Source organism: Schistocerca piceifrons, chromosome 2 (assembly GCF_021461385.2).
Source record: "Schistocerca piceifrons isolate TAMUIC-IGC-003096 chromosome 2, iqSchPice1.1, whole genome shotgun sequence".
In the NCBI taxonomy this organism is placed as follows: Eukaryota; Metazoa; Arthropoda; class Insecta; order Orthoptera; family Acrididae; genus Schistocerca; species Schistocerca piceifrons.
This window is the reverse complement of record NC_060139.1, coordinates 434,254,222-434,271,194: the sequence shown is the minus strand read 5'-3', so window position 1 is coordinate 434,271,194 and position 16,973 is coordinate 434,254,222. Positions and strand designations below refer to the sequence as shown.

Below are 16,973 nucleotides of genomic sequence, written 5' to 3'. Positions count from 1 at the left end.
GTTCAATACCTGGATGACCATGAGTCTGTGAGTGGAGACAAGATGAACGGCTGGTCAGATTTGCCCAGAATGCTCCTTTGTTATTTATCCAGGAATTATGAAGAACTTCACATTTCCTGGGATAGTTGAGAATTGCTCCCAGAAGATTAACGGATTTTGGAATCAGGTCCCCTCATACTTTTATCAAAGAACTGTTGTCTGATGAACAAGTCATGGATAGACTAGCAATTGTGAGTTCCTGGGAAGATGTCCATTGGAGGAAAGTCATTTTCTTTGTCTGTGTCCACGAGCAGAGGTCCTGCTCTCGTTTACCACACAGATGGACAATGAAATGATGCATGCTTCATAGCCACATGCACTAGAAGTGGATGTATAAGTGTGAAATGTTGGGACTGGATGTCTTACATGGCTGCAGGAACTTAAGAATGTATTCAAGGCAAGTTCAAATTCAATTCAGCATACTATGAGCATTTCCTTCAAAAAATAATCATCTATGGAGCTCGACCTTGGTACCCCAAATGACATCTCACTTACCAACATGATGATCATCCATCATACACTTGTTGTTGTTGTTGTTGTTGTTGTTGTTGTTGTTGTGGTCTTCAGTTCTGAGACTGGTTTGATGGAGCTCTCCATGCTACTCTATCCTGTGCAAGCTTCTTCATCTCCCAGTACCTACTGCAGCCTACATCCTTCTGAATCTGCTTAGTGTATTCATCTCTTGGTCTCCCTCTACGATTTTTACCCTCCACGCTGCCCTCCGGTACTAAATTTGTGATCCCTTGATGCCTCAGAACATGTCCTACCAACCGATCCCTTCTTCTAGTCAAGTCGTACCACAAACTGCACTTCTCCCCAATTCTATTCAATACCTCCTCATTAGTTATGTGATCTACCCATCTAATCTTCAGCATTCTTCTGTAGCACCACATTTCGAAAGCTTCTATTCTCTTCTTATCTAAACTATTTATTGTCCATGTTTCACTTCCATACATGGCTACACTCCATACAAATACTTTCAGAAATGACTTCCTGACACTTAAATCTATACTCAATGTTAACAAATTTCTCTTCTTCAGAAATGCTTTCCTTGCCATTGCCAGTCTACATTTTATATCCTCTCTACTTCGACCATCATCAGTTATTTTGCTCCCCAAATAGCAAAACTCCTTTACTACTTTAAGTGTCTCATTTCCCAATCTAATTCCCTCAGCATCACCCAACTTCATTAGACTACATTCCATTATCCTCGTTTTGCTTTTGTTGATGTTCATCTTATACCCTCCTTTCCAGACACTGTCCATTCCATTCAACTGCTCTTTCAAGTCCTTTGCTGCCTCTGACAGAATTACAATGTCATTGGCAAACCTCTCCCTATAGTTTAAATACCTACTCTGAACTTTTCTTTTATTTCCTTTACTGCTTGCTCAATATACAGATTGAATAGCATCGGGGAGAGGCTACAACCCTGTCTCACTCCCTTCCCAACCACTGCTTCCCTTTCATGTCCCTTGACTCTTATAACTGCCATCTGGTTTCTGTACAAATTGTAAATAGCCTTTTGCTCCCTGTATTTTACCCCTGCCACCTTCAGAATTTGAAAGAGAGTATTCCAGTCAACATTGTCAAGAGCTTTCTCTAAGTCTACAAATGCTAGAAATGTAAGTTTGCCTTTCCTTAATCTATTTTCTAAGATAAATCATAGGGTCAGTATTGCCTCACGTGTTCCAACATTTCTATGGAATCCAAACTGATCTTCCCCGAGGTTGGCTTCTACCAGTTTTTCCATTCATCTGCAAAGAATTCGCGTTAGTATTTTGCAGCTGTGACTTATTAAACTGATAGTTTGGTAATTTTCACATCTGTCAATGCCTGCTCTCTTTGGGATTGGAATTATTATATTCTTCTTGAAGTCTGAGGGAATTTTGCCTGTCTCATACATCTTGCTCACCAGATGGTAGAGTTTTGTCAGGACTGGCTCTCTCAAGGCTGTCATTAGTTCTAATGGAATGTTGTCTACTCCCGGGGCCTTGTTTCGACTTAGGTCTTTCAGTGCTCTGTCAAACTCTTCATGCAGTATCATATCTCCCATTTCATCTTCATCTACCTCCTCTTCCATTTCCATAATATTGTCCTCAAGAACATTGCTTTTTTTAACACCCTCCAAGGATGATTATTTTTATTGTTATGGGAGGTAAAATAAATATATCCTTCCAAGGAAGATTATGTTTAGACATCAACCCTGACTAGTTATTTACTGAAGAGAATGTTGAATAAAAGCAAAAAAAGAAAATATAATTTAATAACAATAGTAAATAAAGCATAAAATATTTGTGATGTGATTAAAAAAAAGGGCTGCAGTAAGATTTGACCCGACACATACTACAACTACCAGTGCAGTAAGTAGACATGCTACCAAGCAGCTTCTGATCTCTTCTTGTTAGCATAATGGTCGAATAGCCCTACCATAGTTTAAGAATAAACATTTAAACTGGAAATAACAGGTAATGGAAGGCATATCCAGATGCTTGTGTAAACTGCACATAAGGACTTGGAAAATTATGCAAATTAGCTAAAACGTTTCTCTAAGCTGCTAAGCTGAAAACTATGGACACAGCAAGTGGTATGTTGAAATAATTACAAATAAATAAATCCATTTTCAATATTTTTACAAGGACCATTTGTCTGTTTATTTAAAGATTCGACTATTATAAAATGGAATCTTTTGAAAGATAGTGGAACCTAGAAATGCCTACAGCTGCACAATCTGTGGTGATCTAAGCATAAAAAGAAAGGCAACTGATTCCAATTAGATTCGAATGCTCATCCCTTACATTTGTAAATCGTCACCCTATTCACTTAGCAATTGAAAAAAATGTGGAACATTCATAATTGCAGTAATTCTACTGATGTGGAGTTTTTTTGTTTCAACCATTTCCACATGCTTGGATAATGATTTTCGAAAGAAAAGATATGATGAGAATGAATCTTTACATACACTGTATCCTAACTATTATATTGCTTTTATTTTTACACCTACATCCATACTCCGCAAGCCAACTGATGGTGTGTGGCAGAGCGTACTTTGAATACCTCTATCAGTTCTCCCTTCTATTCCAGTCTCGTATTGTTTGTGGAAAGAAAGACTGTCGGTATGCCTCTGTGTGGGCTCTAATCTCTCTGATTTTATCCTCATGGTCTCTTCGTGAGATATACATAGGAGGGAGCAATATACTGCTTGACTCTTTGGTGAAGGTATGTTCTCAAAACTTCAACAAAAGCCCGTACCGAGCTACTGAGTGTCTCTCCTGCAGAGTCTTCCACTGGAGTTTAACATCTCTGTAACACTTTTGTGATTCCTAAATGATCCTGTAATGAAGTGCGCTGCTCTCCATTGGATCTTCTCTCTCTCTTCTATCAACCCTATCTGGTACGGATCCCACACCAGTGAGCAGTATTCAAGCAGTGGGCAAACTAGTGTACTGTAACCTACTTCCTTTGTTTTCGGATTGCATTTCCTTTGGATTCTTCCTATGAATCTCAGTCTGGCATCTGCTTTACCAACGATTAATTTTATATGGTCATTCCATTTTAAATCACTCTTAATGCCTACTCCCAGATAATTTATGGAATTAACTGCTTCCAGTTGCTGACCTGCTATATTGTAGCTAAATGATAAAGGATCTTTCTTTCTATGTATTCGCAGCACATTACACTTGTCTACATTGAGATTCAAATTCCATTCCCTGCACCATGCTTCAATTCGCTGCAGATCCTCCTGCATTGCAGTACAATTTTCTATTGTTACAACCTCTCAATATACCACAGCATCATCCGCAAAAAGCCTCAATGAACTTACGATGTTATCCACAAGGTCATTTATGTATATTGTGAATAGCAATGGTCCTACGACACTCCCCTGTGGCACACCTGAAATCACTCTTACTTCGGAAGACTTCTCTCCATTGAGAATGACATGCTGCGTTCTGTTATCTAGGAACTCTTCAATCCAATCACACAATTGGTCTGATAGTCCATATGCTCTTACTTTGTTCATTTAATGACTGTGGGGAACTGTATTGAATGCCTTGCAGAAGTCAAGAAACACGGCATCTACCTGGGAACCCGTGTCTATGGCCCTCTGAGTGTTGTGGACGAATAGCACAAGCTGGGTTTCACACGATCGTCTTTTTCAAAACCCATGCTGATTCCTACAGAGTAGATTTCCAGTCTCCAGCAAAGTCATTGTACTCTAACATAATACGTGTTCCAAAATTCTACAACTGATCGACGTTAGAGATATAGGTCTATAGTCCTGCATATCTGTTCGACGTCCCTTCTTGAAAACGGGGATGACCTGTGCCCTTTTCCAATCCTTTGGGACGTTATGCTCTTCTAGAGACCTATGGTACACCACTGCAAGAAGGGACGCAAGTTCCTTCACGTACTCTGTGTAAAATCGAACTGGTATCCCATCAGGTCCAGTGACCTTTCCTCTTTTGAGCGATTTTAATTGTTTCCCTATCCCTCTGTCATCTATTTCGATCTCTACCATTTTGTCATCTGTGCAACAATCTAGAGAAGGAGCTACAGTGCAGTCTTCCTCTGTGAAACAGCTTTGGAAAAAGACATTTAGTATTTCAGCCTTTAGTCTGTCATCCCCTGTTTCAGTACCATTTTGGTCACAGAGTGTCTGGACATTTTGTTTTGATCCACCTACTGCTTTGACATAAGACCAAAATTTCTTAAGATTTTGTGCCAAGTCAGTATGTAGAACTTTACTTTTGAATTCATTGAATGCCTCTCGCATAGCTCTCCTCTCACTACATTTCGCTTCGCGTAATTTTTATTTGTCTGCAAGGCTTTGGCTACGTTTATGTTTGCTGTGAAGTTCCCTTTGCTTCCGCAGCAGTTTTCTTATTCGGTTGTTGTACCATGGTGGCTCTTTTCCATCTCTTACGATCTTGCTTGGCACATACTCATTTAATGCATATTGTACGATGGTTTTGAACTTTGTCCACTGATCCTCAACACTATCTGTACTTGAGACAAAACTTTTGTGTTGAGCCATCAAGTACTCCGAAATCTGCTTTTTGTCACTTTTGCTAAACAGAAAAATCTTCCTACCTTTTTTAATATTTCTATTTATAGCTGAAACCATCGATGCAGTAACTGATTTATGATCACTGATTCCATTTTCTGTGTTAACTGTTTCAAATAGTTCGGGTCTGTTTGTCACCACAAGGTCCAATATGTTATCGCCACTAGTTGGTTCTCTGTTTAACTGCTCAAGGTAGTTTTCAGATAATGCACTTAAAAAAATTTCACTTGATTCTTTGTCACCGCCAACTGCTATAAACTTTTGAGTCTCCCAGTCTATATACAGCAAATTAAAATCTCCACCCAGAACTATAACATGGTCGGGAAACCTACTCGAAATATTTTCCAAATTTTCCTTCAGTCCAATTTGACAATGTTAACACCAGGATGAAATGTTGTGAACACTGGCACTTCTGAACTTGGGCATGCACAATTAACTGGTTTTGGACTCTAAATTATTCTGATTGGGCAATCTTTTTGCTTCTCATTGTACATGGTAATCAGTTTTTCAGTACTTTAGCCTATGTAACATTTTTCTATTACTCCTAATTGTTGTCAACATGCATGAGTATTCAAAGATCCATTAACATCTTTAGTTTATCTCTAAAACTGATGTTAGAGTGAATGACCAGAAACAGAGATCTATAAATGCACAGTAATGTTTGCACAACTCACCTCATCACTCAGAGCATGTTTCATTGCTTGTGGAAACTTTTCTGCAGGGATAGTTCTCAGAAACTTAACTAATTCTTTTGAATCTGTTGTTGTAAGGCCAAAGTGTTCTGCAAGGCGGTGAGATCGTTCCTTGGCTGTTTCTGAGAATGACCAAGGATTTAATGGTGAGCCACCCATAGCTATAACACGGTGAAATAAACCTGGAATAGCAGAAATATCTTGTAGTGCATCTACAATCACAGTATACATCGACATTTCTACACTGCAAACCACCATGAAGTGCATAAAGAGGGTCTTTCCCACAATACAATCTATTACACATTCTACCCATTCCATTTTCACATGGAATGGGGGAAGAATGATTGCTTAAATGATTTTACATGTTCTGATTAGTCTAAGTTTGTTTTATGGCCTCTATGAAAGTGCTACATAGAGGGTTGTAGAACATTCCGAGATTCCTCATTTAATACTGTCTCTTCAAGCTTTGTAAGGGGCCTTTTACAACATAATTGCCAGTTTGCCAGTTTGAGTTTTCAGCATCTCAGTGATGCCATCTCTTATTGGTCAAAAAACAACTGATCATTCATGCTGCTCTTAATTGTGCAATCTCATCTGTTGGTACTATTTGATATGGATCCCACTTCCTTGAGCAATATTCTAGATTAGCCATGAGAGTTGTGAGCAAGCTCCTTTGCAGATTCACTGCATTTTCATAGCATCATAGCAATGGACTAAAGTGTATTCTATTCACTGCTTTCCCTACTATTCAACCTCATTTCTAATCCTGCAGATTGTTAAACCCAAGTGTTTGCCCAAGTTGACTGATTCCATTTGTGAATAACTGATATTGTAGTTACAGGATAATATGTTTCTGCTTTTTTGAAGTTAAAAAAAAAAAAAATACATTTTGGTACACAAGTTGCCAATCTTTGCTCCAATATCATATCTTGTCAAGACTTGGCTGAATATTTTTGTAGGTTTTTCTTTTCAGATAGTACTTTGTTACAGATAACTGTAGCACATACAAAATGTCTGGGATTAATATTATTACAGAAGGAAAGTTACTACTCACTATATAGGCAGAGACGCAGAGTCAGGATAGGCACAACAAAAAGATTCACACAATTATAGCTTTTGGCCATGTGGCCATGAAGGCCTTTGTCAGCAATACCAGCAATACACACACACACACACACACACACACACACACACACACACACACACACACACACACACACAGTGTTGCAGTTTAGACGGAGGGCAGGGAAGAAGGTGGGGAGGGGGGAGGGAGTAATGGAAAGGAGAGAAACAAAAAGAAATTAAAAGACTGGGTGTGGCGGTGAAATGACGGCTGTGTAGTGCTGGAATGGGAACAGCGATGGGGCTGGATGGGTGAGGATAGTGACTAACGAAGGTTGAGACTAGGAGGGTTACGGGAATGTAGGATGTATTGCAGGGAAAGTTGCCACCTACGCAATTCAGAAAAGTTGGTGTTGGTGGGAAGTATCCACATGGCACACACTGTGTAGCAGTCATTGAGATGAGGGGTATAATGTTTGGCAGCGTGTTCAGCAACAGGGTGGTCCACTTGATCTTTGGCCACAGTTTGTCGGTGGATGTTCATGTGGACAGACAGCTTGCTTGTTGTCATGCCTACATAGAATGCAGCACAGTGGTTGCAGCTTAGCTTGTAGATCACATGACTAGTTCCAAAGGTAGCCCTGCCTTTGATGGGATAGGTGATGTCTGTGACCATACTGGAGTAGGTGGTGGTAGGATGATGTATGGGACAGGTCTTGCAACTAGGTCTATTACAGGGGTATGAGCAATGAGGTAAGGGATTGGGAGCAGGGGTTGTGTAAGGATGGAAGAGTATATTGTGAAGGTTTGGTGGATGGCGGAATACCACTGTACGAGGGGTGGGAACGATAGTGGGTAGGATATTTCTCATTTCAGAGCACGATGAGAGGTAATCGAAACCCTGGCAGAGAATGTAATTCAGTTGCTCCAGTCCTGGGTGGTACTGAGTTACGAGGGGAATGCTCCTCTGTGGCTGGACTGTGGGACTTTGGGGAGGGGGGGGGGGGGGGGGATTGGAAAGATAAGGCACAGGAGATTACTTTTTGTACAAGGTTGCGAGGACAATTACAGTCAATGTAATACCCTCGGTATATTTTGAGAGGGACTGCTCATCACTGCAGATGCTATGACCATTGGTGGATAGTCTGTATGGAAGGGACTTCTTGGCATGGAATGGGTGGCAATTGTCGAATTGGAGGTATTGCTGGTGGTTAGTAGGTTTGATACGGATGGCGGTACTGATGTAGCCATGTCTGAGGTGGAGTTCAACATCTAGGAAGGTGGCCATGTCTGAGGTGGAGTTCAACATCTAGAAAGGTGGCTTGTTTGGTTGAGTAGGACCAGGTGAAGCAAATGGGGAGAAGTTGTTGAGGTTCTGGAGGAATGTGAATAAGGTGTCTTCACCTTCAATCCAGATAGTAAAGATGTCACCAGTGAATCTGAACCAGGTGAGGGGTTTAGGATTCTTGGTTTTTAGGAAGGATTCCTCTAGATGGCCCATGAAAAGATGAGCATATGATGGTGCCATGTGGGTGCCCATAGGCGTACCGCGGATTTGTTTGTAGGTAATGCCTTCAAAGGAGAAGTAATTGTATGTGAGGATATAGCTGGTCACTGTGACTAGGAACAAGATTGTTGGTTTGGAATCCATAGAGGGTCTGGAAAGGTAGTGTTCAATAGCAGTAAGGCCATGGGCATTACGAGTGTAAGTGTACAGGGAGGTGGCATCAACAGTGACGAGTAGGGCACCACGTGGTAAAGGGACAGGAACTGTGGTGAGTCTGTGGAGGAAATGGTTGGTATCTTTTGTATAGGATAGGTTCGGGTAATAGGTTGAAGGTGTTGGTCTACGAGAGCAGAGATTCTCTCAGTGGGGGCACAGTAACTGGCCACAATGGGGCGTTCTGGGTGGTGGGTTTATAGAATTTAGGAAGCATGTAGAAGGTGGGGGTGCGAGGAGTGGTAGGAGTAAGTAGACTCTGGGGAGAGGTTCTGGGATGGGCCTAAGGCTTTTAAGTAGTGACGGGAGATCCAGCTGGATTACTGGGATGGGGTCACTGTGGTAAGGTTTGTAGGTGGAAGTATCTGACAGCTGACTGAGTCCTTCCACCAGGTAATCCTTGGGGTTCAAAACAATGGAGATGGAGCCTTTGTCTACAGGTAGGGTTATAAGGTCGGGATCAGTTTTTAGATGGTGGATTGTGGTTCTTTCTGCAGATGTAAGATTAGTTTGCATGTTGAGGGATTTGGGAATGATGGTGAGGCAAGGTTCGAGGTTAAGAAATTCTGGGAAGTTAACAGGGGGTGGTTTGGAGGCAGTGGGGGTGGATCACAGTGGGATGGAGGAGTGAACTGAGTTCAAAAATGGTTCAAATGGCTCTGAGCACTATGGGACTCAACATCTTAGGTAATAAGTTCTAGGGGTAGAACTTAGAACTACTTAAACCTAACTAACCTAAGGACATCACACACACCCATGCCCGAGGCAGGATTCGAACCTGCGACCGTAGCAGTCCCGCGGTTCCGGACTGCAGCGCCAGAACCGCTAGACCACCGGCAGTGAACTGAGTTAGGCAAGGTTCAATATTGGTCTTTGGTTGAGTCTGGCTGGTCGGGTTGGAGGCAAAATTGTGTTCCACTGTAGGGACTGGGAGAAGGACAGAAGGTCCTTAACAGGTGCTGCATGATTGAATTTGGGAGTGGAGCAAAAAGCGAGGCCTTTGGAAAGGACTAATATTTCTGTGGGACTAAGGCTTTTGGAGGAAAGGTTCATGACTGTGTGGCGGGTCTATTTAGGTTCTGGGTTCTGTGTTGTGGTGGTGGTGGTGGTGGTGGTAGTGGTAGTGAGTTTTGGAGGGTGGGGTAAGTGTAGTAGGTCTGCAAGACAATGTCAGCTATGAGAGGACATGGGGGAGGTTTGGAGGTTGTTGTAGAAGTGATGGACAGTTGTACTTCGAGGCAGTAATAGGAAATGAGCAGGATGGAGAGCTTTTTGAGGTGGCGTTGTGCATGTTTCTCAAGTTCCTGCAGGGCAAGAGTTTTAATGTGCATTATGGGTTCCAGGAATTTGGGATTACATAGCAGAAAAATTTTGTGGGTGGAGAGAAGGTACTACAAGAGGACTGGGTGTGGTTGATATGGTTTTGCAGGACTATGTTGGAGAGGGCTAAGGATTGATGGAATCTGAACAGGTGGAGGTCATTGTGGAAAGAGGGGAGGAAACCACAGATGGGTAATTTGATAAGGCCATTAGGGGGGATTTCATGAGCCAAGCAACAATGCAGGAACAGTATGTGGGACTGGGATCTGGCTATGGATAAGAAAACTTTTCTGTATTGACACAGATGGAAGGAGCAAGGACCCATAGTGGTGCAAAAAATGCGAAAAATTAGTCTGGAAATGCATTACCTACAAAGAAATTCAGGGTACCCAGATGGCACCACCCTATGCCAGCCTATTCATGGACCATCTAGAAGAATCCTCTCTAAAAACCCAGAATCCTAAACCCCTCACCTGGTTCAATTCACTGATGACATCTTTGGTATCTGGATTGAAGGTGAGGAGACCCTATCCACATTCCTCCAGAGCCTCAACAACTTCTCCCCCATTCGCTTCACCTGGTCCTACTCAACCAAACAAGCCACCTTCCTAGATTTCCATCTCCACCTCAGAGATGGCTACATCAGTACCTCCACCCATATCAAACCTACGAACCACCAGCAATACCTCCACTTTGACAGCTGCCACCCATTCCATACCAAGAAGTTCCTTCCATACAGACTATCCACCTGTAGTCATAGCATCCGCAGTGATGAGCAGTCCCTCTCAAAATATACTGAGGGTATTACATTGACTGTAATTGTCCTCGCAACCTTGTACAAAAAGTAATCTCCCATGCCTTATCTTTCCAGTCTCCCCTCCCCCCCCCCCTCCCCCTGCCCAAAGTCCCACAGTCCAGCCACAGAGGAGCATTCCCCTCTTAACTTGGTACCGCCCAGGACTGGAGCAAATGAATTACATTCTCCGCCAGGGTTTGGATTGCCTCTCATTGTGCTCTGAATTGAGAAATGTCCTGCCCACTATCCTTCCCATCCCTCTTACAGTGGTATTCCGACGTCCACCGAACCTTCACAATATATTCTTCCATCCTTACACAACCCCTGCTCTCAATCCCTTACCTCATGGCTCATACCCCTGTAATAGACCTAGATGCAAGACCTGTCCCATACATCATCCTACCATCACCTAATCCAGTCTGGTCACTAACATCACCCATCCCATCAAAGGCAGGCTACCCGTGAAACAAGTCATGTGATTTACAAGCTAAGCTGTAACCACTGTGCTGCATTCTATGAAGGCATTACAACCAACAAGCTGTCAGTCCACATGAACAGCCACTGACAAACTGTGGCCAAAAAAGTGGACCACCCTGTTGTTGAACAGGCTGCCAAACATCATATCCCTCTCATCTCAATGACTACTTCACAGCCTGTGCCATATGGATCCTTCCCACCAACACCAGATTTTCTGAATTGCACAGGTGGCAATTTTCCCTGCAATACATCCTACGTTCCCATAACCCTCCTGGTCTCAACCTTCGTTAGTCACTGTCCTCACCCATCCAGCCCTATCACTGTTCCCATTCCAGCACTACACAGCCGTCATTTCACTGCCATGCCCAGTCTTTTAATTTCTTTTGATTTCTCTCCTTTCCACTACTTCGCTGCCCCCCCCCCCCCCCTCTCTCCTGCCTTCCATCAAAACTGCAGCACTTCACTGTCTGCCACCCCCACCATACTATCCCTCCCCCTCCCCATCCCCGTCCCAGCCTCCTCCTTACCCCCACCCAGTCGCCACTCCCATAATGCACTGGTGCTGCTGCTCCCACTGTGGTTTCAATTATCTGAGACTGCAGATGTGTGCGCATGTTGCGTGCGCACGCACGTTGCGTGTGCGCAAGTTGTGTTTGCTTGAGTGTGTGTGCGTGAGTGAATGTGAGTCTATTACTGACAAAGGACTTAACGGCCGAAAGCTATAATTCTGTGAATCTTTTTCTTGTGCCTATCGCGACTCAACATCTCTGCTGTATGGTGAGTAGCAACTTCCCTTCTCTAATATTGTTACATTCCATACTGTATTTTCCATTGTTTGAGGTTAATATTAATAGCATCTGCCACATTGTTTATATACAATAGGAGCACTAAGGGTCTCAACCTATTTTCTGACATATTCTTACAGTATTTTTACACATGATAATGACTCTTCATTGAATATGTGATATGTCCTCCCTTTCAATACATCTTCAATTAAGTCACAAATTTCATTTGATAATCCATACTATTAATAAGCATTGGCGTGATATTGAGTCAAATGCTTTTTGTACATCATGAATGCTGCAACTACCTGGTTGCTTTCAGGTCATATGAGAAAATCATGAATTGGATTTTGCACAACCGATGTTTCCAGAATCTATGATGGATGGCATTGAGGAGGTCATTCTGTTTGAGATACCTCATTATTCTTGACCTCCAAGTGTGTTTTACAATTTCACACCAGATAGACATGAGCATTATTGGAGAATAGTTTTGTGGATCATGTCTGCTATCCTTCTTGCATGTAAGAATGACCAGTTCTTTGTGAGAGTCTTTTGATAAGATTCTGCTACAGTAGTCACTGAAGGCTTCCTGAATTGCCTTTGTGACTGCCAGATGTGTTTTCTTTAGCAACTGTCTCTATAGTCCTACGTCTCTGCAGTAGTTGCTGTTTTTCGAAGTTTCTTTACAGTGAATGTATAATTTAGAATATCCTTCGTAACTATTATTCTAAGCTTTACTACAATTATTGTACATGCTCCTGCCTAAGGCTAACTGTTTCAAGTTAATTGTTGTGATCTGACTGTACCATCTTGTTACCTAATTTACTGAATTTATAAATGTTTCTTCTTATTTTAGTTGATCTTCATACTTTGGTAATCATTGCTGCTATAGGTTGTAACTGGCTTATGGTCACTGATGGTTTCAAAGTCGACATTCTCAAAGAGGTCAGGTCTACTTGTTTCCATTAGATCTAATAATAACTGTTTATAATGAAAGTTATGGAATCAAAACCTTTATAAGTGTGCAAATAACTGACTGAATTATAAATGTTAAAGTTCACTATAAATAGAAAAGTACCACTAAACTGAAACTAAAAGATGCAAAAAATAGTTTTTGAAACTTATTTGAAAAATGAAATTATGTTTTCAAGTATTTCTACAAAAACAAAATGTTCACAGCTTGCAACCAAGAAATCAAAAATTACTTGATAAAATGTTGTTGCTGTAGAGTAAAATACAGGAAAAAAGACTGTTTAGTATGCCTCAAAGGCAGAATAACCAACAAGATATCAACAGTGTGAATGGAAGAAAAAGACCACCAGTGTTTGAAGATAGGATGAAAGATTGGAAAAACTAAAAAAAATCAAAGGAAGAGGAGAAATTAAGAACTTAATATGACCTTTGTCAGTCAGTATTCAAATAATAATTAAAAATGAAGCATAAAAAAAAGAAAATCTGACAGTTCCAATCTAGCTATATTTTCATCAGACATCTAGCCACAAATTAATGAAGTTAAGGTTGGAAGATACATTGTACCAGGTGCTATACAAATTTTAAATACAAATGTAAGTGATGCAATGAGTTTTAGAGACCCCTAAATGGCATTTCAATAAACATCCAGCACAACTAGCAAAACAGTTTCATACATCAAAGTCTATTATAGCAGATATTTGAAAACAATTTATCCAATTAAATTATAGTACATATTTCGTAATATATGGACAATAGGTAATTGCCTGTAAAGAATTTTTCTCCATCTTCTTTACAGTACACAACACTGTTTTAATTGTTTTATTTATTTATTTTTAAATTATTTAGATAGCAACTCCTGAGCTGCATTATGCCTTTGTTACTTTCGTTTGCTTGATTACAGTAAACTTAAACAGCAAGAGATAAAGATAATCAGATGGTACCTTTTGATAAGGGTGACATCATATGCATGAAAGCAGATGAAGCTCCAGCACTAACACCAGACAAAATTACATTTCTGGGATCACCACCAAAATTAATGATGTTGTCCTTTACCCAACGCAAGGCTGCGACTTGATCCTTGAGGCCCATGTTTCCAGGTACCACAGAGTCTCCAGTGCTCAGGAAACCTTGAATTAAAACAATAACAAAGGTAAAACAACAGCAAAAAGCCTATTACTATTAAGTATAACAAACTTTCCTTCAGTACTGCAAATAAATTCAATTCTCCAGTGTCCAGCACTATTACATTTAGGTATAAGGTATTTAATTTCTTAGCTGAAAATGCATGATTGTACTGTGTCATGCATTGTTTGTCGCATTCTGATAATGAGTGTATACGGCCTGTCGCCGCTCGCGGCATGGCTTGCATTTGTGCGCGCTACCGCCGCTCACAATAGTAATAAAAACAAAAGAGGAATTGTCTCATTAGCGAAATATGGCAAGAAACTGCTATGTGTTGTTACTTATACTGCTGCTTTCTTTCATAACAAGAACCAAATAATAGACTGCATATGATGGAAGATGTTCTGAACGAGAGTTTAGCAAAAATTTTTGTCCGTTTGAAAATGTTTGCAGACTCCTCTTTAGTAAATTACATTCTGTACAGAAATTAGAATTATCTTAGATTTAAAAACCTAGTCAGTTGCCGTGCTTCATTTCTGACTATCACTATTCAGCATAAGAATAATACGAATATAAACATGACAGGATATGTGTATTCTTCCGCGTTTGCTGTTGTCTCATTCAAGTTTCGTAGTTTATTAGGCAGACAGGATTTAAATCTAACAATATCCAAGAAATGTAGCACTCGTAACATTTTAATCTGGATGAGAAAATAATTGCACAACTGCAACAACTTTATGCATGCATTTGAGAGTAACACACTTCACAGACAAACTAATATGTACAGTACCGTATTTACTCGAATCTCCAATAATCATTAATATACAGAATTCATTAGCAATTTGAAATTTCGTCCATAAGTCTCACAGTCTTCCAGTTTTAAAACTGATTAACAAATGTTGCAAGAATTTTGTAACTTGTACTTTCTCGTGACTGCAACTTGGTATGTACTGTTTAAGACTTTTCTAATATAATGAGAATTACTACGCCTTCTAGGTGCAGCTTTGTCATAGAAACAATGAAATTTTAAAAGACCACTTGCACTCCATGTTTTACCATAAAGACGGAACTCCTGGAGTCTTTTACCCTGACCATAGGGAGCAACAGTTCTGTTGATTTGTTGTATACTGTCAGTCAAGGCATCTAACAATATCCAAGAAATGTAGCACTCGTAACATTTTAATCTGGATGAGAAAATAATTGCACAACTGCAACAACTTTATGCATGCATTTGAGAGTAACACACTTCACAGACAAACTAATATGTACAGTACCGTATTTACTCGAATCTAAGCCGCACCTGAAAAATGAGACTCGAAATCAAGCAAAAAAAAATTTTCCCGAATCTATGCCGCACCTGACATTTGAGACTCCGCATTCAAGGGGAGAGAAAAGTTTTAGACCACACCTCCAAATCGAAACGAAGTTGGTCCATTGTAACATGAGACACAATTTAAGTCGAATGGATGAAGATACAGCTACAGTAGTTTGGTTCGAGTCGTAATCTTCGCAGTCAAGCTTTACCAGGTAGCCATTGCTATGTGTCAGGCGCTCCGTCCGTATTTGTACGGGCACCCTTCCTTTTTCACGTGCTTCGTCTGATTTGAATCGATTGCTTGTTATGCTTTGATCTATTAAGTGCCTTTCTCTTTGTTATAGGCGTTTCCGTCACTCTAAGCTGAAAATGCATGATTGTACTGTGTCATGCATTGTTTGTCGCATTCTGATAATGAGTGTATACGGCCTGTCGCCGCTCGCGGCATGGCTTGCATTTGTGCGCGCTACCGCCGCTCACAATAGTAATAAAAACAAAAGAGGAATTGTCTCATTAGCGAAATATGGCAAGAAACTGCTATGTGTTGTTACTTATACTGCTGCTTTCTTTCATAACAAGAACCAAATAATAGACTGCATATGATGGAAGATGTTCTGAACGAGAGTTTAGCAAAAATTTTTGTCCGTTTGAAAATGTTTGCAGACTCCTCTTTAGTAAATTACATTCTGTACAGAAATTAGAATTATCTTAGATTTAAAAACCTAGTCAGTTGCCGTGCTTCATTTCTGACTATCACTATTCAGCATAAGAATAATACGAATATAAACATGACAGGATATGTGTATTCTTCCGCGTTTGCTGTTGTCTCATTCAAGTTTCGTAGTTTATTAGGCAGACAGGATTTAAATGAGATAGCAGCAAACACGAAAGAATACATAGCATAATGTTTACATTCGTATTATTATTATCATGGTCCAGAGAATACTGCATGGGATTCAAGATTCATGAAAGTTCCTATTAGCAACCATCTCTTGTCACAGGTAGGAAGAAAAAAATCAGAACGTAGAGTTGGCCATATTGACATACATCCAAAACAGTCTTGCCAGTCGGATTTGCGTAGTAGATTTTTGCTGATGACTTCAAATGCAGTGTGTGTTAACAAGTTTGTGTGGCCATCCTCCGCAGCAAGCATATAAACACTCGTTTTGCAAATCAAACTGCCTTTTCCTGCTGGTAGTTATTTTATTTAGCCCATACGCGTTTCGCCTTCTCCTGTTCTAAGGCATCATCAATGGGATCTACAATGATACAGTTTTGTTATAGATTATCAAACAATTCACTTCACGATTTTTTTTCGCGAAGTGAACTGTTTGATAACTATAACAAAACTGTATCATTATAGATTCCACTAATGATGCCTTAGAACAGGAGAAGGCGAAACGCGTATGGGATAAATAAAATAACTAGCAGCAGGAAAAGGCAGTTTGATTTGCAAAACAAGCAGTGTGTGTTGTTGCTGTCTTCTGTCTGTAGACTGGTTTGGTGCAGCTCTCCACGCTTTTCTATCCTCTGCAATGCAGAGTAGCGACCCTCATAAAAAAAGAATGAAACTAACTTAAAAATTAAACGCTGAAAGTTAAAACAAAATTTGAT

The 16,973-nt window shown here is 40.6% G+C and overlaps 1 protein-coding gene across 1 annotated transcript in view; it reads right to left on the bottom strand.

Annotated features, from left to right (window-relative positions):
- Positions 1-16,973, bottom strand: part of LOC124777607 (esterase FE4-like) — a 143,518-nt gene that overhangs the window by 67,236 nt on the left and 59,309 nt on the right. Inside the window, exons 5-6 of the mRNA XM_047253068.1 lie at positions 13,864-14,049; positions 5,776-5,975 (exon numbers count right to left, since the gene is read on the bottom strand). Of these exons, the coding sequence (XP_047109024.1) occupies positions 5,776-5,975; positions 13,864-14,049 (386 nt within the window). The remainder of the gene's footprint in view (positions 1-5,775; positions 5,976-13,863; positions 14,050-16,973) is intronic.